At 42.4% G+C, this 25,206-nt stretch overlaps 1 protein-coding gene across 1 annotated transcript; it reads right to left on the bottom strand.

Moving 5' to 3' along the window:
• Window positions 1-1,513: 1,513 nt before the first annotated feature.
• LOC125017274 (norrin cystine knot growth factor NDP) lies at window positions 1,514-22,212 on the bottom strand. The gene is made up of 3 exons (XM_047600186.1): window positions 22,034-22,212; window positions 9,732-10,147; window positions 1,514-4,570 (listed from the first exon to the last, which is right to left on the bottom strand). The coding sequence occupies exons 2-3, from the start codon at window positions 9,936-9,938 to the stop codon at window positions 4,346-4,348; spliced, it is 432 nt and encodes a 143-aa protein (XP_047456142.1). The 5' UTR covers window positions 9,939-10,147; window positions 22,034-22,212; the 3' UTR covers window positions 1,514-4,345.
• Between the last annotated feature and the right edge of the window lie 2,994 nt (window positions 22,213-25,206).

Raw genomic sequence — 25,206 nt, 5'->3', positions numbered from 1 at the left:
TGTTTATCCTCCCAGGGCAGAAGCAGCATCGTAAATTTTGCAGATTACACCACTGTTACACCCCTCTGCACCTCTACTTCACTCTTAAACCTAATTAAGCACAAGCCAAACACTTGCACTGCCACTAATCACCTCAACCAACCACACCTGAGACCATGTGAATTAAAGGCCTCATTTAAGAGGCCTAAGGCGATCACTTTTCAGCTGCACACGCTCACCATATCTCACCTGTTGCCTTTCAGTTTTTCTTTTTAATAAAATATACTCTTAATTTTGTAACTGTTTCCACTTTAAGTTGCTGCCCTTGAGCCGAGACTGAATGCCAGAGTTCTTTTTTTCTTAGGGGTAAACTGGCGGTTATCAAAGAGCTCAGCTTGCAGTCAGCAGTCACTGGAGTGACCTCTGGGAGAGTGGACCTCTGGGAGAGAAGTGGCAAACATTAATCAATCCATCATTTTTTGTATTTTGGATTTCAAACTGGAAACTTTTCCATCCCAATTTCTGAGCCTTTTAAGTCAATTAATCTTCCATTTACTAAATTTGATTTGGTTGATCTAATCATCAGACAGCATGTTCATGCATCACAGCAGATACACTTTCTGATGCCAGATAATTAAGTGGAAATCTTCCAAAACTTCAGCTGTTTTAGTTTGAAATTCTCTCTGGTTTGATTGATATGGACTTAATATAGACTCATTAACTTCAGATAACTTCTGGTAAATACTTCTGCACAGAATGAAATGTAATTAGTCTTTCTTTGCTGAGTGGGGACAGGAGGAAAGCAAAACAAGTTGCATTGCAAGGTGAAAACAAGCCCACACTCATAACTCGGTCACAGTTTTCCGATTATTGTTTGACATGTTTAGAGTTTCTGCCCAAAATATTCATATTTTCCTCGTTAAGTATGTGCTGACAGAGTGAACACAAACCTCTGCTCCGCCACAAATGCAAACGCAGTTAATAGTCACACAGTGAGCCCTCCGGCACATGGCCACCGTCCATGTTTCACGTCTGGCATTATAAAGGAATGCTGAACACACAGAGGTGAATTTCTTTTTTTCCCTAACGACGACGCACCTGCAGCTCGGTCCAATAAAACGCCACTCGAGTGATTTTTATTAACCGCTTGCACGGTCATGATTAGGATAAGGAATGAATAAATAAATATGGGATGTCTGGTCGAAAAAAAAAAAAAGAGAGAGCACATGTGCCCGCCAGACCGCCTCGCACCTGGAAACTGGCTGAGATGAAAACCTACATTTGACGAATGATACTTTAATTAGAAAGTCTGCAAGTTGCCAGCCGTCTCCTTCATGTTTCCAGGCCCAAAAAGAGAAGAGTCGACAGTCATTACCTTGGCCTTCTGTCACCGCGTTGCACTAGTTCCCCAGCTAATTATACCTCCCGCCTCGTGCAACAAAATGCCCCTCGTCTTCTGATGTGCGTTTGCATGCTGATAAAATACATACACAGTGAGAGGAGACAGCACAGAAATGTGGATTCATCTCCATGGTCGAAGGGGAAAAAGGACTTTATTAGGTTCATGTGTGAAGCAGCCAGCCGCGCTGTCAATTGTAGTTGAAACGTTCATAAACCAGAACAGAGTACAGAAACGTTCGAGCTCTGGACACAACAAAGACAAATCTACAGAGAGACTGCATGAAGAAAATAAAGAGTCACACTTTGAGTTAATCCACACAGTCACTGGGAAAAGTTCTGATGCTGATATGAAGCTACAAGGCGGCCATGATGTTTAGAATTTCTCCTCCAAACCAGAAGTCCGTCAACTTTTTATATCCACGTTTCTGGCAGGAATTATGATGTAAAACCCCATGGAAGAAAAGAAATGCCACAATAACTCAATTTTACATCATGTTTAGTGTTATTTACGACTCGCCACCAAATATAATTACATCATACGTCTTCATAAGTGAGGTTGTTAAAGTTCCTGGGATGGATTCAAGTGTTGTTCACATGCACAAGGAACACACAGGAAATGATGCGTGCATGTGATCCGGCATCGCTGTTTTTCATTTCCCTTTGATTTCAGCGTCGATGCTCACTCCGGTACAGCTGTTTCTGAGCTGGATAAAGTTCATGGATGAAGTTCAGCTGTGATCGGCTGAAAGATTTTGCTTTAAAATATTTGAAATCGGAAGTTTTTGAAGATTTTTACTGCCTTTCGTAAAAGAGACGACCGGCAGTGATGTGGCTACTAGGGACCATGAAATTCGATGAATTGTAGTGATAAGAAAAGAAAAAAACTTCGGTGCTGTTGCGCAAATGTTTATCACCGAATTTACCGCGTTGATAGCTGGCTTAAAGCGTTGGACTTGGAGTGTTGATTGAACCCAGATGGTGAAGCAGTATTGACAGCAAAGAGAGCTAGCTTCGCCCATGCACTAGCATTCTTCATCTTACTCTCTGACATCAACATCATGCACTGTTTATAAAGATTGAGGACATGATAGTGCACAGGAGTGAAGCAAAATAGCTGCATCCCCCCTCTGGTGGCTGGTTGAAAGCCTATTTCAAATGGAGCTGGACTAAAATACATGTTAAAGAACATGTTGAAGATCAAAACTAGCTGTTATGCAGTAAAATTAAAGTATGTCTTGTTTTAGCTAGCTCATCCTTACTTGTTATAATGTCACCTGCAGACCTTTGTTCCTTATCTGTGAGTTTTCATTTGTTCAAAGCCTCAAAATGTAGTTTTTGTTGTAGAAATTGTGGTAGTAGCTATGTAGCTAGCTAGCTAGATAATTAGTATAGGTGTTGTCGAGCTAGCCGTGCAGTGGCCACGGCAGTCTATAAATAGTCCCGATGGCAGCCTTCTGTTTCTCTTCTTGACTCTAGATCCTTAAGACATATCTCTGATCCACAAGAGTAGAGACAACCATTCAGCTCCTAAAAAGTGTCGCCAAAGCCAGTAGAGCTCCCCCTGGTGATTGGTTGCAGTATAGGTCATAAGCTTCACCTCCTCCATGTTAGTGGAAATACGTCAAATATTTTTTCTCCAAGGATGGTTTCTGTCATTTTAGATGGTTAATATAATTCTGATGCATACTGAAGTGGCAAGTGAAGTGTCAATGTGGCCATAGAAGGAAGGGGGGGAGCGTTGTCCTTACTTATATACATTCATGGTTTACACACAAACTTAGGCAGAAACTGGGCAACAACTGACCTTCGTCTTGATGTGTTATGACCTGTAAACACTTGGACTTCATATTTCATGGTAACATGGTCTTTCTTTGCTTCCATTAAACTCTTCATTTATTTGTTCAAATTCTAAATATAGAGGATATATTTAGAATTCTGAGTTTTATTCGAATTTATTCGAATTCAGAAAGATGGACCACAAGAGACACACAGACACATATACGAGGTTGCAGTTCATCAACTATGAAGTAAGAGTACACATTGTTGTTTTGATGAGTCAATACACAAGAAAGACATTAGCAGCAGTTTATCAGTCCGGCATGATAGTAACTGCAGTTTCAATAATGTTGACAGGAACATCACAAATATAATAGATTACATTTCAAACCAACACTGATACCCTTGACAGTCTGTTGACAGTCCCCATCAGTGCCTCCTCCGCCCCAGCCAAACCGCCTTCCTCCATCTTCCTCCTCCTCAGAGTGCCTTTCATTTTTATTGTTCATTTGACGAGCTCTCCCGTCAGCATCAGTCACGTCCTACACAGCTAGATGAAAGTCAGCAGGGAGTGTGTAAAATGTTAATTGGGTGAGTATGCACATTGCAGGTGCTCCTTCATGGATCCTCCTCCGCCGCCACACACATCCTGCAGTGGAGCCTCATCTTTTCTCAGTTAACGTGGTGTGTTGTTTTGTTGTCAAATGGATGGTGGCGCTTGTCTTAAGTGGAAGCAGGGAGAGGGCCGTTACAGATACTGGTAATGAGCTCTCAAACTGTGGTTTATTTTTTAAAATTCTTTTTGAGCGTGTGTGGTTTGAAGGCCTGTAATGAGTGTGGTGCTTCTCCAGCTGGCCCTTGGGAGCTGCAGTTTGTGGTGTCTGGCCTCGTGAGCTGGAAAAAAAAAAAAAAAAGAATTGCATGGTTTACGCTGCAATATGAGGGAGACAGGGTATTGTGTGTTTTCAAGTTCCAGGGGCTGCAGGTCAATTTTTAGGCCCAAGTGAAGGAGATACGATTGCTCCAAACCATCACTCCCAAGATAACGACAGCAACAACCCTCTCCGGGGCAATTTTCCGATCCAATAATCAACCAAAGCGCTCTGGACAGCTTTAGAGAGAGGTCTACGGCCAAGGAAAATGCTGGATCTTGAGAGTCTTGAGGGTCTGGGAGGGTGCCGCCGCCTGCTCAGCTGCACTCCTCACAGTTGCAGGCTAGGATGTATCTGTAAGTGGCCGTAATGCGAGTCCCGCCGGCGCAACGCAGCCTCACTGCCTTCAGCTTGGAGGTGTGTGGCCGGCAGCAGGAGCAGGTGCTCTTGAAGGGCTGCTTTAGCACCGAGCTAAAGGAGATGAGGGGGTCGGAGCGGGTGGTGTGGCTGCAGTGGCCCTCGCAGCGTGCCAGTAACACCATCTGGAAAAACAGCATGTGGGAGAGTTAAGAAAATACAGATAAGTCACTCGCACAGGCTTTCCTGTGACCTTCAGGCTCGGTCGGGGATGAGAAAGGGAGTCTCCCAGTACAATGAGGCAGTGTCTGAGTCGGAGCTGTTTGGGCTGCGAGAGTCTGGGCCTTGCACCTGCAAAACCAGAGATAAGAAAAAGACCCAGACACACATTCCTACACCTGCTGCAGAGCTCAGGGCTGCACAGACATTCACAAGAGGCTTTTTTTACTGTGACAAAGTAAAACCTCTGTATGTCTGTGAAGGTTCACACTCATCCAGGTCAGGGTGGATCCAAATCACCAAAGACAGGCAACTGAACTTTTATGCACCTACACCAATCAGGCTTAACATTATGGCCTAATTTTGCAGTGGTGTCCCTTGTCTCATCAGAGAATGGACATGGGCCTTCTGTGGGTGTCCTGTGGTATCTGGTAACAGGATGTAGTTATTGGGGGGCTTTGAGGGGAGGAGCCTCTGTGGATCATCCCACAGATACTTGATCAGTTTGGGATCTAGTGAGTTTGGAGGCCAGGTCAACACTTTGTGCTGTTCTTCATGTTTTTTGAGTTGTTCCTAAACCATTTTAGTATGTGTGTCAGCAGCGGGGGTGTCTGGTCTGGTCTAGGTGGGTACATCTCTAACATCCACATGAATGTCAAGTCCAAAGTTTTCCTAGAAGAGGATGGTCAATGTTATTTACTTCTCCTGTCGGTGGTCATAATGTTATGCCTGGCCTATGTACATCAAAATAAAAAATAAAATAATAAAATGAACTTCTCTGACTGAGATATAACCTGCCATCAGCCTACAACGCAGTCTGGACACCTGTCCTCAAGATGTTTCATCTCCTTCAGACTTACAATGGGGTTTTAGAGAACCATTCACTGGAGAAAGAGGACAGGGTCAAACAGTTTCCCCCATAATGACAGGTAACATGTTCCTATTTAAACCACAACTCTACCACCACACTTTAAGAACTGAACAAGCTACTTGGATGAAACATCTTCAAGACAATCCAGTTTCCTTTCATTAGTGTTTTTGGATCAAATCTCTGTATCAAACCTTCCCTGAGCTGGAGCTCAAACACACACACACACACACATGCATGCACATACAAAGCGCCGGCCTGATTAGTGTCGGGACCGTCCGACCAGGCATTCCTCTGTGGGTCACTGCATTCCTGTCGCCTCCCTAAACAGACTCCTGTGTCATGTCCTTCTGTCAGCTGCTGCGTGTCGCCACCCGTGTACCCGCTTTGACAAAAGCCTGTCTGGGGCCATGACAGGGTGACGCACACACACACACCACACAGCAGGAGCGTTGTCGCCACTTTAAGACCATTTGTCTTTGTCCTGGCTGGGGATCAGGCTTATCAAACCAAGCCTCCCCTCTGTCTACACCTTTCCTGCACCTCATTTCATTCATGACCGGCTAAAACACAGATACAATGGACTGTCATTCATCTATTCATGTTTTTACCAAGGCAGTGATTCATAAAAAAGTTCTTAAAGAATCAAAACAAGGGATGTGGCATCACCCTACTGAGAAAATTCAACTATAATCATGAATATACCAGTTATGCATTTATATATTCTCATCTCATCTTCCGTACTGCTTAATCCGGCACTAGGGTCACGGGGGTTGTTGGAGCCTATTGCATTTATATATTATATAGATAAATTATTTATCTGTGTATTAATGTAAAATCAAGATTTATTTCTGTAGTTTAGCTGTGAAAAAACTGTACAGAATTAAATCACTTCCATTTCAGATTGGTGTTCAACTAATTCAGTGCAATGTGTTTGGTGTCCTTGTCAGTTAATATGATATTAACTGACAACTAAATGATTAGTTTATTGTGAGAGTCACTTACAGAGCCGAAATGTGAGTTTCATAAATGTGAGAATGTGCTTTGTTTTAACTGTATTTATTCTTGGTTTTGGACAGCTGGCCAGACAGTATAAGCAATTTATTACTTTGGCTTCTACTAAAAAAAATGTAAGCGTGACAAGAAGGTGCAGATTTCAGAAGCATACTCCATCTGCTGATAAAGAAACTCTTTGACCTCAACTGAAATTTTACAGTGGCGCTTTAAAAAAAGTTTTGCATTATTTCTACTTCATTTTCTGCAGTTCTGCATAAAACAACCCAAAACATCAGCAGATTTAACACAAGTCCTGAAAGTAGACAAAAAGAATCCAATCAATTTTGAATCCTACCAGAGAATTCAAAAAGAACATTTCAGGACATGTGTCCATGAGCTGAATGTGAAGAGAAACTGGGTCATGGAGGACGACAATGAGCCCAAGAACACAAGTCATTCTACAAAAGAAAGGTTAAAGAACAACAAGATGAATGTTTAGGAACCAAGTCAAGGCCAAGTCAAAGTCCTGACCTTAATCCAACAGAAATGTTGTGGAAGGACCTGAAGCATCAGTTCATGTGAGGAAACCCACAATCATCTCATAGCTGAAGTGGTTCTGTTCTGAGGAATGGGTTAAATTCCTCCAAGCTGCTGTAGCCACTGAGGAAAACAATGATTTGCTTAATCTTGCAGCTCACAGATGTGAACAAATGATTAAATAAATACACCAGCATATTTCTGTTTCATTAATTTGACTGGGTTCTCTTTAACTATCTTTAATTCACATGTCAAATTAACAGCGACAGCTGCGTCTTTAGGTCTGGGTTCCATTAAAGTGACTTTCAGTATTTTATCCAGTTTACGTCCTGTGTGTGTCATTTATTGATGTCCTTCCTGGAGTTCTACCTCAGATTTGACAGAACCCTAAGAACACCGATTTGTCAACTCTGCAAAAAGAAGTACGGTAGTTCTTTGAACTGGTGCATGGATCAGGAACATGGCACAAAGTTTGTCAGGGGAGAGAATAAGATATATATTAAGAAACAAGGAAACACAAGGAAACCTTGAAAATATTTGATCAATTTGTTAAAAAGGCAATTTAAAGGGAGCTTAGGTCACGTCCAATGAAAAAAAGTGGGATGAATGCTAACAGGGATAAGAAGTTTGCTCCAGGCGATATGGGCTCTCAGTTTGGAGGTGAATCTCTGAATACATTTTGCAGGTATTGTTAGACGGAGCATCCGACTTTCTCCAGCTGATTTGTCACAAACCTCATAATTCACAAGTCTGAGCTTTAATGAGGTCCATATGTTGATTCCATGCAGAAAAGGTTAAACTGGGTTGACTCTTTTCAGTCATACAGAAAAAAATGTAAGCTAAGATATACATGAAAATAATTGAAAGTCAAATGGGGTGAATTCCAAGAGTGAAAGGATGTGATAGCAGAAGAGCGACTTACTTTATTGTTCACGGCTACCTGTAAACCTTGATTTATTTTTCTTAATTTCTGTATTGATTTTACTTCTTGGAACAGAGAATAGAACTTACAGTATGTGGGGTGTTTGATTTGTTAAAGGAGTGAAAATCAATAAAGAAAAAATCTGGGGTTGTTGGGGGAAAAAAGAAGTTATTTTCTTTCTCTCTTCTGATTTAACTGTTTTCGCATTGTCTGAGCTGATCTCTGAACTGGGAGAGGAGCAGAATGTGTCCCAATCACTTCTCTCTAAACAAAGACACCGACTTTGTACTCAAAACATGTTCATTTCTTATTAAAGTCGACAATTACGTGATGAAAAGTTGACTCCCACTAGTTCAACTGCTCTGATGATGTCACTAATAATAACCTAGTAATGAAAATGAAATCTAATTTCTTGACCTGAATGCATATGCTGAGAAGACAGGTCATGTGCTACATACTATGAGCTACAGATATGCATAGCCTTTACAAAAACAGGCTGCGACTCAGCACCATCACTAACATTTAATAGAACTCCATAGTGTGTTGTTAGATGGGAGATCACAGTAGTTTGGGCTTCATCTTTAGTGAAGTATTTCCACACACTGAATACTAGTTTGCTGCAATGACTGACTGGACACCTCACCTGTCTCCTAGGAGGCGTCCATGTTGTTATTCTCACATGATCAGTGATTAGTCAACTTGATGCTTAAAGCGTATACAACCCTTAGTGTAAAGGCTGTTTCTCTGTGTACTGTCGCCTGAGCTGAATCTTTGGCCACCTGTTCCATGGACTCAAGAGTCAGAATATTTAAAAAAAGACCAAGGAACATGTCGCTCACAGAACAACTGCATAGCAAACGACAAAAGAGAGGAAACCAATCAGAGTCTGCGGGTCATTGTCGTCTTTAAATGAACTCACTCTCCGCGCTTCCCCTCCGTCTTTCTTCAGCTCTCTTCCTTCAAGCTGCTGGCAGAGGCAGGAGAGAGCAGGCGGACCAGGGAAAACGGTCCCAGCTCGGCCAAAAAACCCACTCCCAGCTGAAGTGCAGAATATGTCTGCAGTGTGGCCCATGTCCAGCACCACACATACACACGTATACACACCCTCTCTGAAGAACAAAACTCATCCAAATGATGGAGATAAAAACAGAGAAGGGAAGACACTGGGCTGAGCTACAGTAGGAGGAGGCCTTCTGGGGGCAACAAGGCTAATAGTAGACGGAGAGAACCGTGAGATTAATGACCGGAGAGTTTGTTTATTTTTTTATTGACGGCCTCCGCTTTGGGGACTTTGGGGGTTTCATTTGAAATTTTGTCACAAATGAGGTCATTTGTCAGCTGCCCTGTTACTTTAAAGAACTTCCTAACGAGAGGGGATTTGTCTGTACACTTAAATGGATGCTTTTAAAACCTACAGCACAGTATACCAGACTTTGTATGGCACTTTCGTATGACGAGCGCCAAAGCTGCCAAAATTTGACAAAGCAGCAAAATCACAACTAACTTTAGCCTGGAAAATGAAGCCAGTCAGACAGTAGTTAGTATATAGTTCAATCTAGATCATAGGTCTTCAACAGGGGGTCCATGGCCCCAAGGGTGCCTGCGCAGGCACTGCAGGGGGGTCGCAAAGACTTTGGTTGATTAGACATTTTTTATATATATATTTTTAATTTTCCCCCACAAATTAAGATTTCTTTAAATATGCATTAACATGAATCCAACATATTTTAGTAAAGAGATGAGGGATAGGTTAATATTGAATAAATTGCATTTCCAGTAGATCATAATTTCCAGTGCATTTTACCTTGGAGTTGCATTTATAAATCGGGTGTGTGATGGTCTCCACAAAGTGGTGCCTCATGCAACGCTCCGGGTCGGTGTCTATCAGGTGTTGGTGTCCATTGTCGCTGGCCTTGTTGCTGCTGGCAGACTGCACCAAACCCAGCAGGGGGCAGCACATCAGGACCAGCAGGAGGCCAGACGGGGGGCCCATGGCGGCTGAAGTTTTCATGGTTGGGGCCACCCCGAGGCTCTGGTTGCTCACGGGATGTCCGAAGCGTCACGTCGTGCTTGTTATTTTCTTTTTTATACAGGTTTACTACGAAGAAGAGATGTGTCTTTACTTCCTGTTTGTGCAGTGGAAGGTGAACGTGAGCGACCTGCTGTGAGAAGCTGCTTCGTCAGGTCGCTCCATCCCTCGCTGTCTTAATCCAACACAATCTGGAAGACAAACATTTGCCGTTAGTGGAATCAAGGACAGATAAGTAGAAGAAGAGAAACAGAGCGGAGAATAAGGATGAAGCTATACCTCCAGACATCTTCTCACAGAATTCAGTTTTGATTGACTGCTCCACTGAGTCTGGGCCTCCAAACCTGGCTGCCTACTTAGCGTTCCTATACTCCACAGTTGAGACAATGCACACACACACGTAGATACTCTGAGTCCTGGTGCTTTTATTACGCAGAAGAAACTTAAGCCATGCACAAACAGCCTGCAGCCGGGAGCTTTCCTCTCCCCAGGAATGACTTTTTCATTAAAACAAATCGCTCTCCCAACAAGCCCTCTCATGAATGCGAACACTCTGCCAGTCCCGCAGCATATTTTCACGTGTATTTATGGTTTGTTTTTCTCCATACTTTTACAGTCCTCCTGACAATGGGGTTTGTGTTAGTAGGCTGGTTTTTACCAAGAGGCAATGTGTTGTGAATTAGGCAGAGGTGTGGGTATATGTCGGGTCACGGAAAGAAAATGGAGCGGCGCGACGGGGGGGTTAAGGACATTTTCTTTTTTAAATGATTGTTTCTGTTAACCTGGCCAGTGTAGAAACGTGTCAGTTACTGGATCGGTTTGCACCAGCTGCTCATAAATTCATATATATTTGGGGAAAATAGTTGTTCCCAAATTAAAGTGGATTTACAGAGTACTTGTGTGTTAAAGGGTAACAATAAACCTACAGAGGTTAGACAGTAAAATTTAATAATTTAATCAAATTTTTTTTTAATATTAAAATCTACATGCATAAAATCTAAAGAAATGGCCCAAACATGTTATATGGTAATATATATATTGTAGATTAGAGATTATTATGTTTTTCAGAAAGACAAAATCTATCTGCTGATTCTTTGCAAATCCAGGTGCCATTTTATTTATATGAGGAAATATAATAATTTTTTATTTTTTTTTGTGTCACAGTTATCATTCATGCATTTCGATGTGAAGAGGAAATATCAAATTATGGCATGTCAAACATGTTTTTGATGTGCCATCTGTTATTATAATTATTATTTTTATTCTCTGAATATTTTAGTCCCAGGGTTGCCAGACACGGTTGATGGTTTCCAGCGCAAAGACTGAAAAAAATATTAGATCGATACTTTATTTAGTACTTTAATCACCCAGATTGCTCACACTTGTGTAGCGTCACATTAAAAACAATCCAGCTGATACATAGAAACCATCGAGCGACACACTGCAGCATCCACCGCGCAACAACTATTCACATCTAGCTACTACAATTAGTTTCAAATCAGCATTAAAAAATCAATAGTATTTTTAAAAACAATTAAGAAAAAAAGCACGAATCATCCCTAACCATCCCAAATTTTGCTCACCCACCCACTTCTTTCTTTTTCCATGGTATTTTGTATGATAGATGCTATATATAAAAAGAGGACGCTATGACAGCTAAAATGAAGCCAAAGCAAGTAGAGCTCCCCATAGAACAGTAGATCACATGAGATTCAGAAACAAAAATTGTTTTAGAAGTTTAGAAGTCTATCATCTGTCCTCACTCTGGACTCTGGCACTTGGTTGATAGGAAATACAATGACAGCTTGATGGGTGACATGTCACTCAAAGCAGACATGCACTTAATTCTGCAAAGCGTTAGCGAGCTAAGCAGTTAGACTTCCAATTTATGTTCATTTCAATTCAATTTATTTTATATAGCATCAATAACAATTGTCTCAAGACGCTTTACAAGGAGGCCAGCCGGGTGGAAACAGAGAAGATAGAGAGAAAAGAAGAACAGGAGAAACAGATAAACAAACTTCTGTCATAGATACATACACTGACTCTGTACATTAACTTCTGTCACAGATAAATATATTGACTGAAGAAAGGGAAGAAAAGTAAGTCATTAGAGTAAGACAAGTGACTATAAACATATTGAATCATATCATGCTGTAAGGGTTCATGTAGTTATGCAAGGTCTGCCAGTTTATTAATATAGGTAACATAAGTAATTTTGACTTGGTCATGTAAAAGTAGCTCACCACTCAGTAGTATCAGTAAGTGGTTGTTGACGTACAAGTTGTGTTAAAAGTATTATAGTTGGATTAATAGAGTAAGAGAAGCTGTGTTTTGAGAAAATCCATGTGTGTGATTGGAACAGTCAGTTAAACTTTCAAGCAGAAAATTCACACCAGTGTATTGATTTCCTCATTTGAACTAAAATCAAGTGTCAAGTTCAGTAAAAATATTCACATGCATCCTCTCCATCCCTCCACCTACAGCGCCCCTGCATCCCTCCCACGGTGTTTTTTCTATCTAAGGGGAATCATTTAACCTTAACATTCCTCCTGAGAGAAATAGAAGTATCATTTGGCTTGTTAAAATAAATACTCCCTGAGATGTTTCGCTGGCCCGTCGAACTCGCGCTGCAGGGTTTACATAGTGGACGGCCCCGCGTTCTTGGAGCTGCCTCACGCAGCCAGCACCCATCAGCACCTCCGGCCCTGCCAGCCGGGCCCCAACCGAGCATTACAATCCCCATGTCTGCTGCTGGTATCACTATCATCGTCATTAGTGTGCTTGTCTTAGCGCTCTGGTCATTTAAGATCGAGCGAGTGCAGGAGATGAAATCAACACTCGGTCACAAAACACAGGACGTACTGTTGGATGTAGTTTTTACAAGTTATGTCTACATGTTTGCCTCCACCTCTATGAGCTTCACATGGCCGGATTAACCTGTAGGAGAGCCCCAGGGACAAAAGTCTACTGCTCACCTCTTTGGCAACTCTCACCTATCACCCTCAGTGCATTTTGCGTGCACCCTGTGGCCTCAAACTTCCTATAAAGAGCAGTGCACATTGCAAAGCACACATGACAGCTTCAATATATGGCACGATAGAATAGCTAATAGCTAACTAGCACCAGATTTCCTGCATGTCAGCTGAGCCCATGGTCCACAGCTGTATTTACATTTATTTATATAAAGTTTGGTTTTCTATTAAACATGTTCTGAAGATTAGCTAATACCGTAAAGCCTATCTTAAAGCTGCAGTGTTTTTATTACAGCACTTGAAATAACAAATGACTTTGAGCAGAAAGGAAAGGTTTCGCTCATGGAGCTAAATCCAGAAAATGATTGGACTCTTTAATGTCCTTCTTTTTTGGGTTGAAGCTTCTTTTAGCATATTGTTTTTGGGTTTCCTATCTAATTACACTATGGTCCACAGTGCTGTTCAAAGGTGTTCCAGCTTTGGCACTAAAATTAGACAAATTTTGAGATTATCCGGCAAACTATGTCGTGCACTCATGGATACCATAACAAACAAAGATGGGGGAAATAAACACCAATATACAACTGAATAATGGCGCAGCAGATCTGTTGGATATGTGAATACATAAATGTTTTAAAAGTGACCTAAAAGTCAGTCCTTGCAGGTTTAAGTGATATTTTAGTGGAGTTTCAAATCTACAGATGCAGCATACATTGCAAAAGTTTATAAGATAAGTGTGTTGTCAGCAGCCAATGCCATCTTGGGACTTCATGACTCAGCCACGCCCTTACTTCTGTCTAATCTTATGCCTTAACATAATTTAAACAGGTGAGGTCTATAAGAATTTTTGCCCATACAATTGTCATGAATATAGAGATGAGCTACAGATACAAAAGTTTTCTGGACCTGACCTCACTTCTTACCTGCTACTGTTGGCTAGGCTAATTAGCTGGTGTCTGTTAGCGTTTTACTTCCAATCTTGGCAGAGGGAAGAAGTGTTGATTGAAGTGTAGTTGCATATCCCATCACTTCTTACCTGCTGCTGTTGGCTAGGCTAGTTAGCTGATGTCTTCTTGCTCATTGCTAGTTGGTAGCTGACTGTTGGCCTGCTGGTCAGTTTCTTAGTTTGACTGGGCTTCTAAATGAGTTTTGCCTCAGATCATGGCACAAGGGATTGTAACATCTTATCCTGTGTATTAATGAATTCTACATTTTAACATGGAGGTCTGGAAATCAAAAAGTGAGTCAATTCCCACTCTCTTTTTGGTGACAGCTTCTAGTAGACATTTGGACTTTAGTTTTAAACACTTCTTGTTGGGCTCCTGTAGTTTTAGTGCCCAGTGACAGTTTTCAGTTATATCTTTGAAAACAAAGGTGGTTGCAGTATCCTATAAAGCCAGAATAAGATGTAAACCCATTATACCATTTCAGGTGTAGATCGCAATTCTACCTCAAGACTGGTGGCAGCCTTATATGGGAATCGTCCGCTTAGCAAATACAAGGACGAGCCAATCAAACTTTATTTTACCCAGAAAGCTGTAATTTTGATCTACAGCCAGCTCCATCTCTGATTAACAATTAGCGAAGCCAGACAGACTTCACCACCTTTTTATGTGCAACACAAGTATTGACTGCCATCTGCCTGTCATGCAGCCAGCTGAGGAAGTCATTGCTATGCAAGCAGGGACATCCCATCACTACAAGGTGACTACACATCATAATTACTGTCTCTTTTGGCTGGCCATGCCTAAACTCTGAAAGCTGGTGATATCAATACATAGCTCAGATAATGGGAGCTTTTAGGATAATACGTAGAGACTGAATCCAAGGGAGTTCATCACTGCACCGTGAGAGTGCAAACTGAGAACTTATTAATGCCCCTGCCTGTCTGCCATGTAGGTTTTTAGCAGAAGTAAACAGCATGTTTGGAACAGCTTGAGGTTCAGTGTGGCCTCCTCACCTTTACCTGGTTTGTTTAAAGGCTTGAGAATTTACAAAAAGCAGCTGCATCCTCCAGTCCAGTCTCATCCAAGTATAATGACCCTCAAACCCTAAACCGTTACGGTCTATGTCTTTCCTGGATCTAGCATTTGGAATCAAACCCATCATCCACTCAAACTTTCTGATATGATTACTTAAACAAATCCCCATTGTGTTGTAGTATCTCATTCCTTTTCCATCCGGACCAGCTCCAAGCTTTCGTACCCCTCTGTTGTCCTGATTATGTTCGGGAGCTGTGTTGGATCCAGACTCACAGTGTCACCTTGGGCCTTTACTGTTTTCATCACGATGTTGGCAGCGGAGCTCTACAAACTGCAGCGAGTCATTCATTCCGAATTACCCATGAAATTTCAGCTCGATTAAAGTAAACAGCTTCAGTTGACGAGTGTTGTAGAAAAGCTGCAGCAAGGCCAGGATCCGTCCAGTAAACCTCCAACAAGGCAAGTCACATTTTCCATTTGACAAGGTGAGGCTTTTGTTGTTTTGGAACTGCAAAGCCACCTTATCTTTACTAAAACGCAATCAAAGTCCGTGATGTTGGGCAGGAAACAGGAAGTCATGGTTTTTTAGGTATGCCCAGTAATTCCAGGTTCAGAGCTCAGTCAAGTGGGAACACTTTGTATGCAAGAACAGTAGAAAACAGTGGCTAGACTCGCTGCATCACAAAGATGAAGGAAGGAGAGAGTGTGTTCTGTTCTGCAGAAGTAATGAGACGTCCTGAATTATATCCCAACCTTGCCAAGTTTGAAGCAAACTTAAAACAAGTGGTGGTTCTTAGAGGTGATGGATGCTGTAGCTTTTCTAGATTTATTTCTTTTACACACTTGCCATTAAGGACCAAAATGCTCAACAACTAAGAAACGACTCAGTTAAATACAAATAAAAAATAATCTCTCATGAAGGTAGATTTATCACTTCAGACTAATGATTGTAAAGTACTTCTCTTTTAATGGAAGTTATTATGTATATTTAATCGTTCTCATTTCTTATGTTAGGTTTTTGGAATTCTGTTTCACTTATTTTTGTATTTGCAACTACTGCACACTTGTTTTCCTGATGTTTGCCTCTCACCAGCCTAGTTAATCTAGCAGATCAGCGTCTACATGTATGTGAAGTGGCTGTGGGACACTGGTAAATTGTGGCTGCAGAAACACTCAAGCTTTCTAAATCTAAATAAAATGTATTGCTGCATGCACATCCATCCTGTGCCACCCAAGTAAGTAATCAATTTGAAGCACTGCAGTGTCTCAGTTCCCTCCATTGGTAGCAAAGAGTTGTTGAAAGAAATCAGAACATTTGCTCGTTTTGAGCTGACAATTGTCAATTTGGACATCTGGAATGACAGCTGTCTCTGCCAGATTTTACTGATAGAGTTTGTTTGCTAATTTAAGTGACATGAGCAGAACACTGTCTTTGGCAGGCTCCTTAATGAGTCCAGGTGACTATGGGAGAGTTGGAAATGCACCATACAACAGACTGAAGCTAATGTTACACATCTCAATAAAAACAAAGCAAAAAGCCAACTTTGGCAACAGATGATGATCATGTTGAATAGAAAATGTTGTTGAATTATTTAGTGCAAACTGCTTTACCTTTACAGGAGTTATGCTTTGCCTCTTAACAACATGATGATAGTACACCATAATAGCTAGATGTGAGCATAAACTCTAACCCAACAACTCAATGTTGTACGCTAGTGAGTTCATCCTCAGCTTTGGAAACAAAGCTGGTTTGTAAGACATCTTCCTATAAACTCTATAAACAAACTTCTTATCATTCCAGCCTTTTTGCAAAAAAACACCTATTTAGGACGAAGAAAAATTGAATGCTGTTCATGAGCATTTTGGAACTCATGCATAATCTTGGTCTCTTTTGAAACCAAAGTCTCTTAAGTTTCTATCACAAAAGTCAGAGTCACTCTAAGTCGTATTGTTCTTGAGTAATCAAAGTTGGCACACAGTTAAAAAATGAGAAGTCGCCTGAATTTTTTTTGTTTTGAGAAAATGTGTTGGTTGAATCCTATAATGGCTTTTATCAGTGAAATCAGAAGAAAGTGACATATAGCAATCAGCATTTACTCAAACACAACTCGTGTACAGAGCTCTGATTGGTTCAAAAGGCTACTACTGTCACATATACTACCCAGCGGAATTTGGAAGGGTTAAATGCAAAATATTAAGGCGGATTTATACTTCTCAGTAAGATCTTCGGTGTTATCAGACTAGAGCACTAGGTTCTTATGGTCAAATTCAGTTTTATTCAAAAATATATAGTCTGTATAAAATATATAGATGTGGTTTGGATTTCACTATGGGCCGTTTGTCAATGCAAACATAGGGAAAAATACCTCTGCATGCAATTTGATGTCTCTACAAACAATCACAGCCATTTGTTATAAACAGATTCAACTCCATGGCACTCAGAATATGTGTATGACTACTGTTACACTTCTGTCCATCACCACATAAAGTCCCGTCCAAAAGATTTGCTTGGCCCAGCAGATCTTTGCAGGAGAATAATCTATTCCCAACGGAGAGACTCCAGACCAGCTTGCCACCACAAAACAATTGCGGGTAGGGAAGTTTGACTGGCATTCAGGCTACTGGCAGATAAATTTGAGTGTTTACAATGAACATTGGCTCTGCATACATCCGTTGCGGGAATATTTATCCAGCTTTGTTCTTACTGTGGAACAGTGCACATCATCTCAACATGTGAGGAAATCTAAAGATTCAACCTGAGCATAGACCCTCTTTGGCCTCCCAGGTAAGTTATGTTGCTACATCAGTCTGTTCACTGGCTCTGTTTTTCCTTAAACAAATTAGAGCTACAATAGTTTGGCACAAGGAAAAACAAATAAAAAATCAAAGCAATCCCCTTTTATTCTTTACGGTACTTGGAAACTAATTAGAAAGCTGGAGGCCCAGGGGCAGATGAAATTATTACACGCCATGTGCTATATGTAACTTCAGACCTGTCTCTAAATCTGCATTTACTGCTTATTAAAAGACATATCGTCTGTCATGGAGCAAATCAAATTAAGCAAATTCCACTTCGTTTTCTTGTAGATACAACTTGAGCAGTGTTGCCAAGGGGCAGATCATTTAAGAAGGGCCCAGAATCTGCAGAAATATCCAGCCTGGGTTGAAGATATCTGGGGAGCCAAAACCACATAACCACAGTACAACCCCTCCTTACATACCCACAATCCCTCTGGTTTGAAGCTTTTGGATTTGGGGAGTTATGAGACGGTGATTTCAGGCTTAAGGACCCAAGATATTGTGATGTCTCTCTTAGAGGCATGCTGGGAAAGAAATAAGTGTGTATATATGAAAATATATTACATTTAATTCTTCAAGTATAGAGTTTTGTTGCTGCTTTTACTCAAGAAACACGTCAGTTTTGTTTTTAAAAGGAAGAATATGTCCGTATTAATGGAAAGTCTACTATTATGGGAGTGCTGTTTGCATAAAACAAACAATTCTGCAAAACATTTCATGTTCAGATAGTTGTAATTTCCTGTCACTTTATGAACTGCAATAATAAATAATAACCTAGATTTAATGACTAAAAAAAAAAAAAAAAAAATACACAGAAGACACGAGGTGCAAAAACAATAAAAACAATAAAGTCACTATGAAGACTTTTGTTGAAGTGAAACGATGGCATTATCTGATAATCTTGTGAAAAGTGACACCATGGAGCCTCCAAACTGTGGCAGCCATATGCAGTGTCGAACAGAATTTCTCAGTCCTCGTCACTGTGTTTTGTTCGTGCCAGTGGGGCGCATGTATAAATAGCCCCTGCCCACCTTACTTATGGGTGTTTGTTCACTCTCTCTCTCTCACACACACACACATATGCGCACATGGGCTGGGTGCATGTGGATTCTAGGGGCCATTATATATTGCTGCCATGGGGCTCTAAACATTGCTGGGATGCTAGTGTTTGATGCTGAAGAGCCAGATCTTCAGAGGGATCCACTGCTTTATCACCCGGGCTGGCCGGGCAGCTGAGTATACAGTTGTTGTCCAGGGACTGTGGTGGCGATTGAACACTTGGTTACAGAGCTGCCACGCTGAGAAAACAGGTGCATCGAATAGAGGAGTTTGAATTAGGGATGTCCCAATGAATTTTGTTTGCCTCCCAATCCAATTCCTGATCTAGTCTTAAATGTCCTACAGTTACTGTAGATTCCTAAAGTCTTTTCTTGTCTTTCTTGTATCCTCCTAGAGTCGACTGGATTCAGTCCAGTAAATCTGTCTGTCAGAGTTAATGTAGTGTGGAGAGGGTAGCTTGTCTCTTGGCTCCAGAAAACCGTGTTCTCTACTTTAGAAATGTGCTGGTGTAACTCCCTAACCCTCTCTGGAAGATTTTCTGACGCTGTCTCCAGGAAACTTTTCTCTTCTTTCAAACACAGCGTTCAGTATTTGTTGATGCACTTCCTTTTTTTTTGATGGTGAATCAAGTTGGTAGTACCGAATGCTGATCTACTGCCACCTCACCAAACATCCACATTGCATAATTTACATTTCCTGATTTTCTGACAGGCTTCATCTTCCAGAATAAAGTTATTCAACACAGTAGACATGTTTAGTCTCATGATTTTATTTCCTCTTCCTCTCTTTTGATTTTTGGCAGCTTTGATGCCAGCCAACAAAGAGGAATAAATGATTTGACTCTACAGGGACGTGATTTTGGTTTATGGCAGAGCTAATATAAATAACAACACAAGATCAGGCTTGGCTGAAGCAAAATACCAATGCAATCATTTTAAAAATGCCTGGATCGGCCCCAGTACGGATCAGGACATCCCAAGTGGGAACTTAGGGCGAATTGACAGGTAAAGAAGGGGAAGTGTCTTTTTTTTTTGACTGTCTCTCCCTCTCTTCTGCTTTCCAACTACATCACCACACTCCTCTCTGATTTGCTGCACCGTGCCCAGAGTTTACGTCATGATTTTCTCTATTCATCTCCCCACCTGCCCCCATCCCCACCCTCACCCCCTCCATTGTTTCACCAGCTTTTAATAAACTAAAGGGCAGATTCCTGACTGCAGCGAGGGAGGGAGGGAGAGAGAGGAGGGGAAGGGTGGTGTATGGAACCACAGACCTGTCCTCTAGCCACACATACACTCCAAGCGTACACATACGTACACACAGTGTGGCATGCAGTGCCAAGCTCCTACACCATCTACTGACGCCACTGACGAGCACACACAAACTTTCTCTCTCCCTCTCGTTACCCTCCCCACGCGCCACCCTCCTAAAAGCTAAGCTCCTCACTAAATATATCCCTCCCCCCCACCCCCCAAAGTAAAGATAAGACAAACAGTGTGGATTTGAGAACAGTGTGCAGCCAATGAGTGTGCAGCCGTGAAAGCCGGAGATAAGCTTGTGTTAGCTTCTCAGAAGCCAGGGAGACCAGAAAGAGACATCAGGGAGGACACATCTTTGCAAATATTGTCTGGTTTAGTGTGCTTCTGGTGAAAAACAGAACCCCTAATCTTCCTGGGTCGACACACACGGATCTCAAATCGTAAACCCTAGCTCCTCAGATAGCTCTCTCCATCCTCATCAGAAAGAAAGAAAGAAAACACGGGGAATGTGGCGAGCTGCGGGGTAGAAGCTACGCATGAAACTAGATCGATTCTCCATTCAGCTCCAAGCCCGGGGCGTTCTCGGGAAGAGTGGGCGAAAGGAGTCGTAGGCGTGTTTGTTTTATCCCATTGGACCGGGTTTCTTTCGGGGCAGCCGATATCTGTCACACACTTGTCTGGCAGGTTGGCGTTAAGGATCCTCTCGATGGCCCTGCAGTTCGTGCAGAGCATCCATTTGTCAGAAGCACATTCCTGAGGCGGTGACACATTGTGAACTGCCTATCGGAGCTTCAACACTGTCCAAATAAATACACTCACAATGGGCCCCAGTGTGTGTGTGTTTGCATCCATGTGTGAGAATATGAAACATGAGAATGCAGAGACAAAAACCGAGCGCTCTGCCAGAGCATTGCTGTCTTTCTGCACCTGGCTGAATGTGCGACGTTTCAAACACACCTCCTACACCTCGTCTTCGACTCTCTCTTCTCCAAACACTTTAAAGGTGACTTTTAGTTTGAGACTAGGTCTGACGCAGAGTTGAAACGTCTTACTGTCCAAACTGTTTCTCATCTGGCGTCACCGGAAGTGGAGAGCGGAGATGTCTGGAGGGATGTTTGCATCACACCGTCTCTCTCTTTTTTTTTTTTTTCTCCTGAGTCAGTCAGACACTCTCACCTCCACCTCTCTCACACATCTCAGTTTCATTCTGTTTCTCCTATTTATTGTGTCCTTCCCATCCAGAGAAGAGTCTTCTCTTTTTCAGATGTTTTTCCTCCACCTACCCGGGCCGTTCCTCTCACCCCTCTCATTAGCCCCAACTCTTTTCTCGTCACTTCATTTTTCATTTAAACACCTTCTCCCTCTCTCTCTCTCTATCATAAGCACGCCTCTCGCCCTTAGTGAAATGGAAGTGGTAGCTCATCTCCTCCTCCGCCTACCTACCTACCACAGAGCCTGATACATCTGTCATCATCCCCCTACACCATAACCCAGAAGCCCTCAGGCTCTAAAAGAACTGGCCAAGTCAATCATATACTCACGGACATGAACGCATGCACCTGTAAAACACATATTCCTACATATCCAAAGTTGTTCGTACTGCTATTTAACCCCGTGCACTCCCCACGAGCTCCACCGCTTCCACTATCCTTCCCAGCCTCACCGGCAGCGCTTGATTAGCAAAACCACCAGCGCCAGCACAAACAATGTTTCCTTCGATTACACGTCAGGCCGCACCGTGTCCTAATCACAACCACTTGCAGTTTTCTGGACTCACACAGAGCAGCAAGGACCTGCAATAAGTGAGGAATGTGCACCTGAGCTCAGGGATGTTCAGAGAAGGAAAAAAAAAAGTGAGAGCAGAAGTTTCACCTGGACTCGGACAGCAACACAAAAATGCATTGCCGGGCTCCTGACATTACAGGATCTCCTTGACAGAAAATGCTGGACATGGTGCTGGTGTAGGTGACCCAGAGGTGTGACACTCAGGTTGGAGGTCTTACCTTCAGCGCCCGGCTGCAGACACACAGCGGAGGTATCCAGAGAGCATGAGATCCTATAAGCAACACTGGATCTGTTCAGCTATTGTTTCCCAGCCGGCTTCTCCTCTCTCCTCTTGTTTCTACCTCTATCTCTCCCTCCCTCACACTGATTGTCTGAGCACTACTCTCTCCTCCCTCTGTCTGTCTCTCTCACCTCCTCCTCTCTCTCTCTTCATCCCCACTCCCTCACTTTTCTCTCTGACGAGGGAGGTGGTGGTGTGGGGGGGTGGGGGGGTCACCAGAAATAGGGAGCAGCAGCAGCAGCAGCAGCCCGGATGCTCAGCCTGGGAGGAAGGACGCTCGTCGTCACATGTGGATCGTGACACAGCAATCATATATCATTCGTCTTCCTCTCACTCTCTCCTTCGCAAACACACCAGCTGACGCACTGACACGCTCCACAGCGGCAAATGGGAATTCCAGACCTGGCCGCTCTCCTCACCCCAACTTGAGAGAGCTGACCAAAAGCTGCAGCGTTTTTTTTTTTTTTTTTTTTTTTACGAGGTCAGGGTTATAAAACTGTTAGCAGATTTAGTTTATTTAAAAACAACTGGCCTTTGTGGCCTTCTTCCTCTTCTACTTCACGTGCTTTCTCCTTCCGTGCCATAAAGGGGGGAGAAGAAGAGGAGTTAAATGGGAAGTTAATTAACTCAACGATCTGCTCGAAACTTTGCTGCCATGTTGATACACAAGTGAACGCATTCTGATCTAACAGTCTTGCGTTTAATGTTCAATCTTCTTCATGAGGGATCTGTTATTCAGCATTTATTTAAACTAATTGAGAGAGATGTTGATTTAATTTTTCATTATGGAGGCTTTTATATTGAGTTGTACCAATGCATGTTCCTATGACTTTAGTCAGTGGGTCAGGCCAAATAGCAGCAATACTTGGGTGTTTAATTCAAGTAGCCAAACTACATCTTCCACAGTGGTCATCCAGTACATTACTACTGTTCTGGCGCTGTTTCTGATGACCATGAAGGAGGATCCAGAGCAGGACTGTTAAATTAAATTGATTTCACTGGTGTATGTAATGAACTGGCAAGTGAGTGTATGTTGGATGTGTCACCATGAGAATAAAGAACATAACTTATAACCAGTCATTAGCACAAGCAAAAGCGTCTTGATTTCATCTTGAAAGAAGACAGACACCACAAAAATGTTTTGAAATGTTTTCCCTGTTTCCTAAAGAAACATTTCGTTGACATTCACCACATGTCAGAGGCATTAGAAATAGGTTTTTACATTAACATCCTGATCCTTTGCTTTTTACAAGCCTATCGATTCAAATAACCTGATGACACACAGTTGATTCGCAGATGGACGGTGGCCTGATGTTTGCATTTCTTTCTGCATGCTATAGCTTTTGGAGTAAATATGCTTCTACTTTTGCTTCACATTCATCTATTTGCATGTGTGCTCTCTGTTGAACTTTGCCGGAAGACTGTTGAAAGAAAGATTTATAGCAAAGATATAATCCTCTAACTGAGGTGTGAAAGAAAGAAATTGAGAGGAAAAGAAAGATAAATCGTATCATCTACCGCAGACGCAGAGCAGAACGGAGAGCAAACTCGTGTATTTTTGGATTAAATAGAGAAGGGGAGGTCAAATAAATGCCAAGAAAAAAGAATAACACGGGCTGTGTAGGGCTCAGATGCTCATTGTATCAGAAACACACAAGTCCTGGTATGCAGAATCAAGTCTCCAGGGAAATAAGGGGAGCGAGCTGCACCGCTCTAAGTAGGACTTAGAGGGTCAAAAGTTTAAGAAGTGCAATTACCTGAAAGACCTCATCTGACCCCCAAATTTCTCACCTTCTGTTCCTTCACACATGCACACACACACCTTCGACAGAGGCGATTTACAGCCGGCAGCATGGGTGGGGGGGTTGGTGGTGTGTGTGCGTGGGGGTGCTATACAGCACCAACAGGCTCCAAAAGAGAGAAAGAGAGCTAACAGATCCACGTAAGCACGGTTTGCATTTTGATTACACTTTCAGGCATTGTAAATGATCACCGCTGTGAACAGTGTCAAATTAAATGGCCATAACTCACCTGGACAGAGTCCGAGCGCCCCTCCTTGGCTCGCTCAGCTTGCGGACCGCATGAGAGGTGGTGACAGGGAGTAAATGGCTTCAGATAATGTATCATAATATCACATTAAGAGACCGTTCGGTGAAGCCAAATGTGAATCCCATATGCGTGGAGACGAGGGTGGGGTGAGAGGCAGAGAGCAAGCGGAGCAAGGAGCCAGGAGACATATATGGAGGAAAAGCGAGGGGCTACAAGCACCTTTCTGACAACTTGTAAAAACACTTTCACTTTCTGTAGCTATAGCTGGGAAATGGACGGTAATAAAGTATGTGACAGCTGTTTAAGATTATTATTAACTTGTCATTGCATTGTTAGCATTTTGGACCCCGTGGCCGCTCACTCCGGTGATTAGGCTGCAGGTCAGGTTGCACACTTCTTGCATCAGTGTAAAAGCCAATGACTACTAAGAGTGTGATGTGACAGTTGTCCTCAGTCTTAATAAAGTCCCACCCTGGCTGCAGGCGGTCTGGTCACGCTGTCCCCGTGAGCAGTGAGGTACAACTGGAACTGACGTGACATGACTCATCAGAGCAGGATTAGCGGGGCAGGTCACATCGCAGCTCGGTCGCACCTGAGTCACACATTCGCTGGCCTGTGAGTCCCCAACAGATAAAAGAATGGGTAATTATCTATCTCTGTCAGATTTCAGCTCTTTGTTCTTTCATTCAGTGCTCATTTCAGTGTATCATCTGTGAGAGACGAAAAGCCCCGGACTGACTGATTTGAGAATGAATGATTTTTAGCCTTATTTTAAGCTACATGAGGGAAAAAACAAAAAAGGGCTATAATCTTTGGAGATTTATGTGGACCGGTGAGCAATAGAAAAACAGGCAGGTTTGCTTAAAGAATGGCCTCCACCGGGAGCCAAACGTCTGACAAAAATAGTCCCATAGTTGTAATTTACAGCCGGTGTAGAATAACTTTCTCTGTTCTCGACCAGGTAAAGTAATGTCACAGCGGCTGCCAAAGACAACCGACGTTTGATGAGCGTAGCAGGTCTGGTTATGGAGTTCAGGGGGAAACGCAGTTAGCCAGGACAAG

This window comes from Mugil cephalus, chromosome 12 (assembly GCF_022458985.1).
Source record: "Mugil cephalus isolate CIBA_MC_2020 chromosome 12, CIBA_Mcephalus_1.1, whole genome shotgun sequence".
Taxonomy (NCBI): domain Eukaryota; kingdom Metazoa; phylum Chordata; class Actinopteri; order Mugiliformes; family Mugilidae; genus Mugil; species Mugil cephalus.
This window is presented reverse-complemented; position numbering and strand designations above follow the sequence as displayed.

What these genes read in the sequence shown, in the direction of transcription:
- LOC125017274 (XM_047600186.1), bottom strand. Translation starts at nt 9,938, where the DNA reads ATGAAAACTTCAGCCGCCATGGGCCCCCCGTCTGGCCTCCTGCTGGTC. An exon ending in TTTATAAATGCAACTCCAAG is followed by an intron (nt 4,571 to 9,731) that starts GTAAAATGCACT and finishes CTGTTTTTCCAG; the next exon opens with ATGGTGTTACTGGCACGCTG.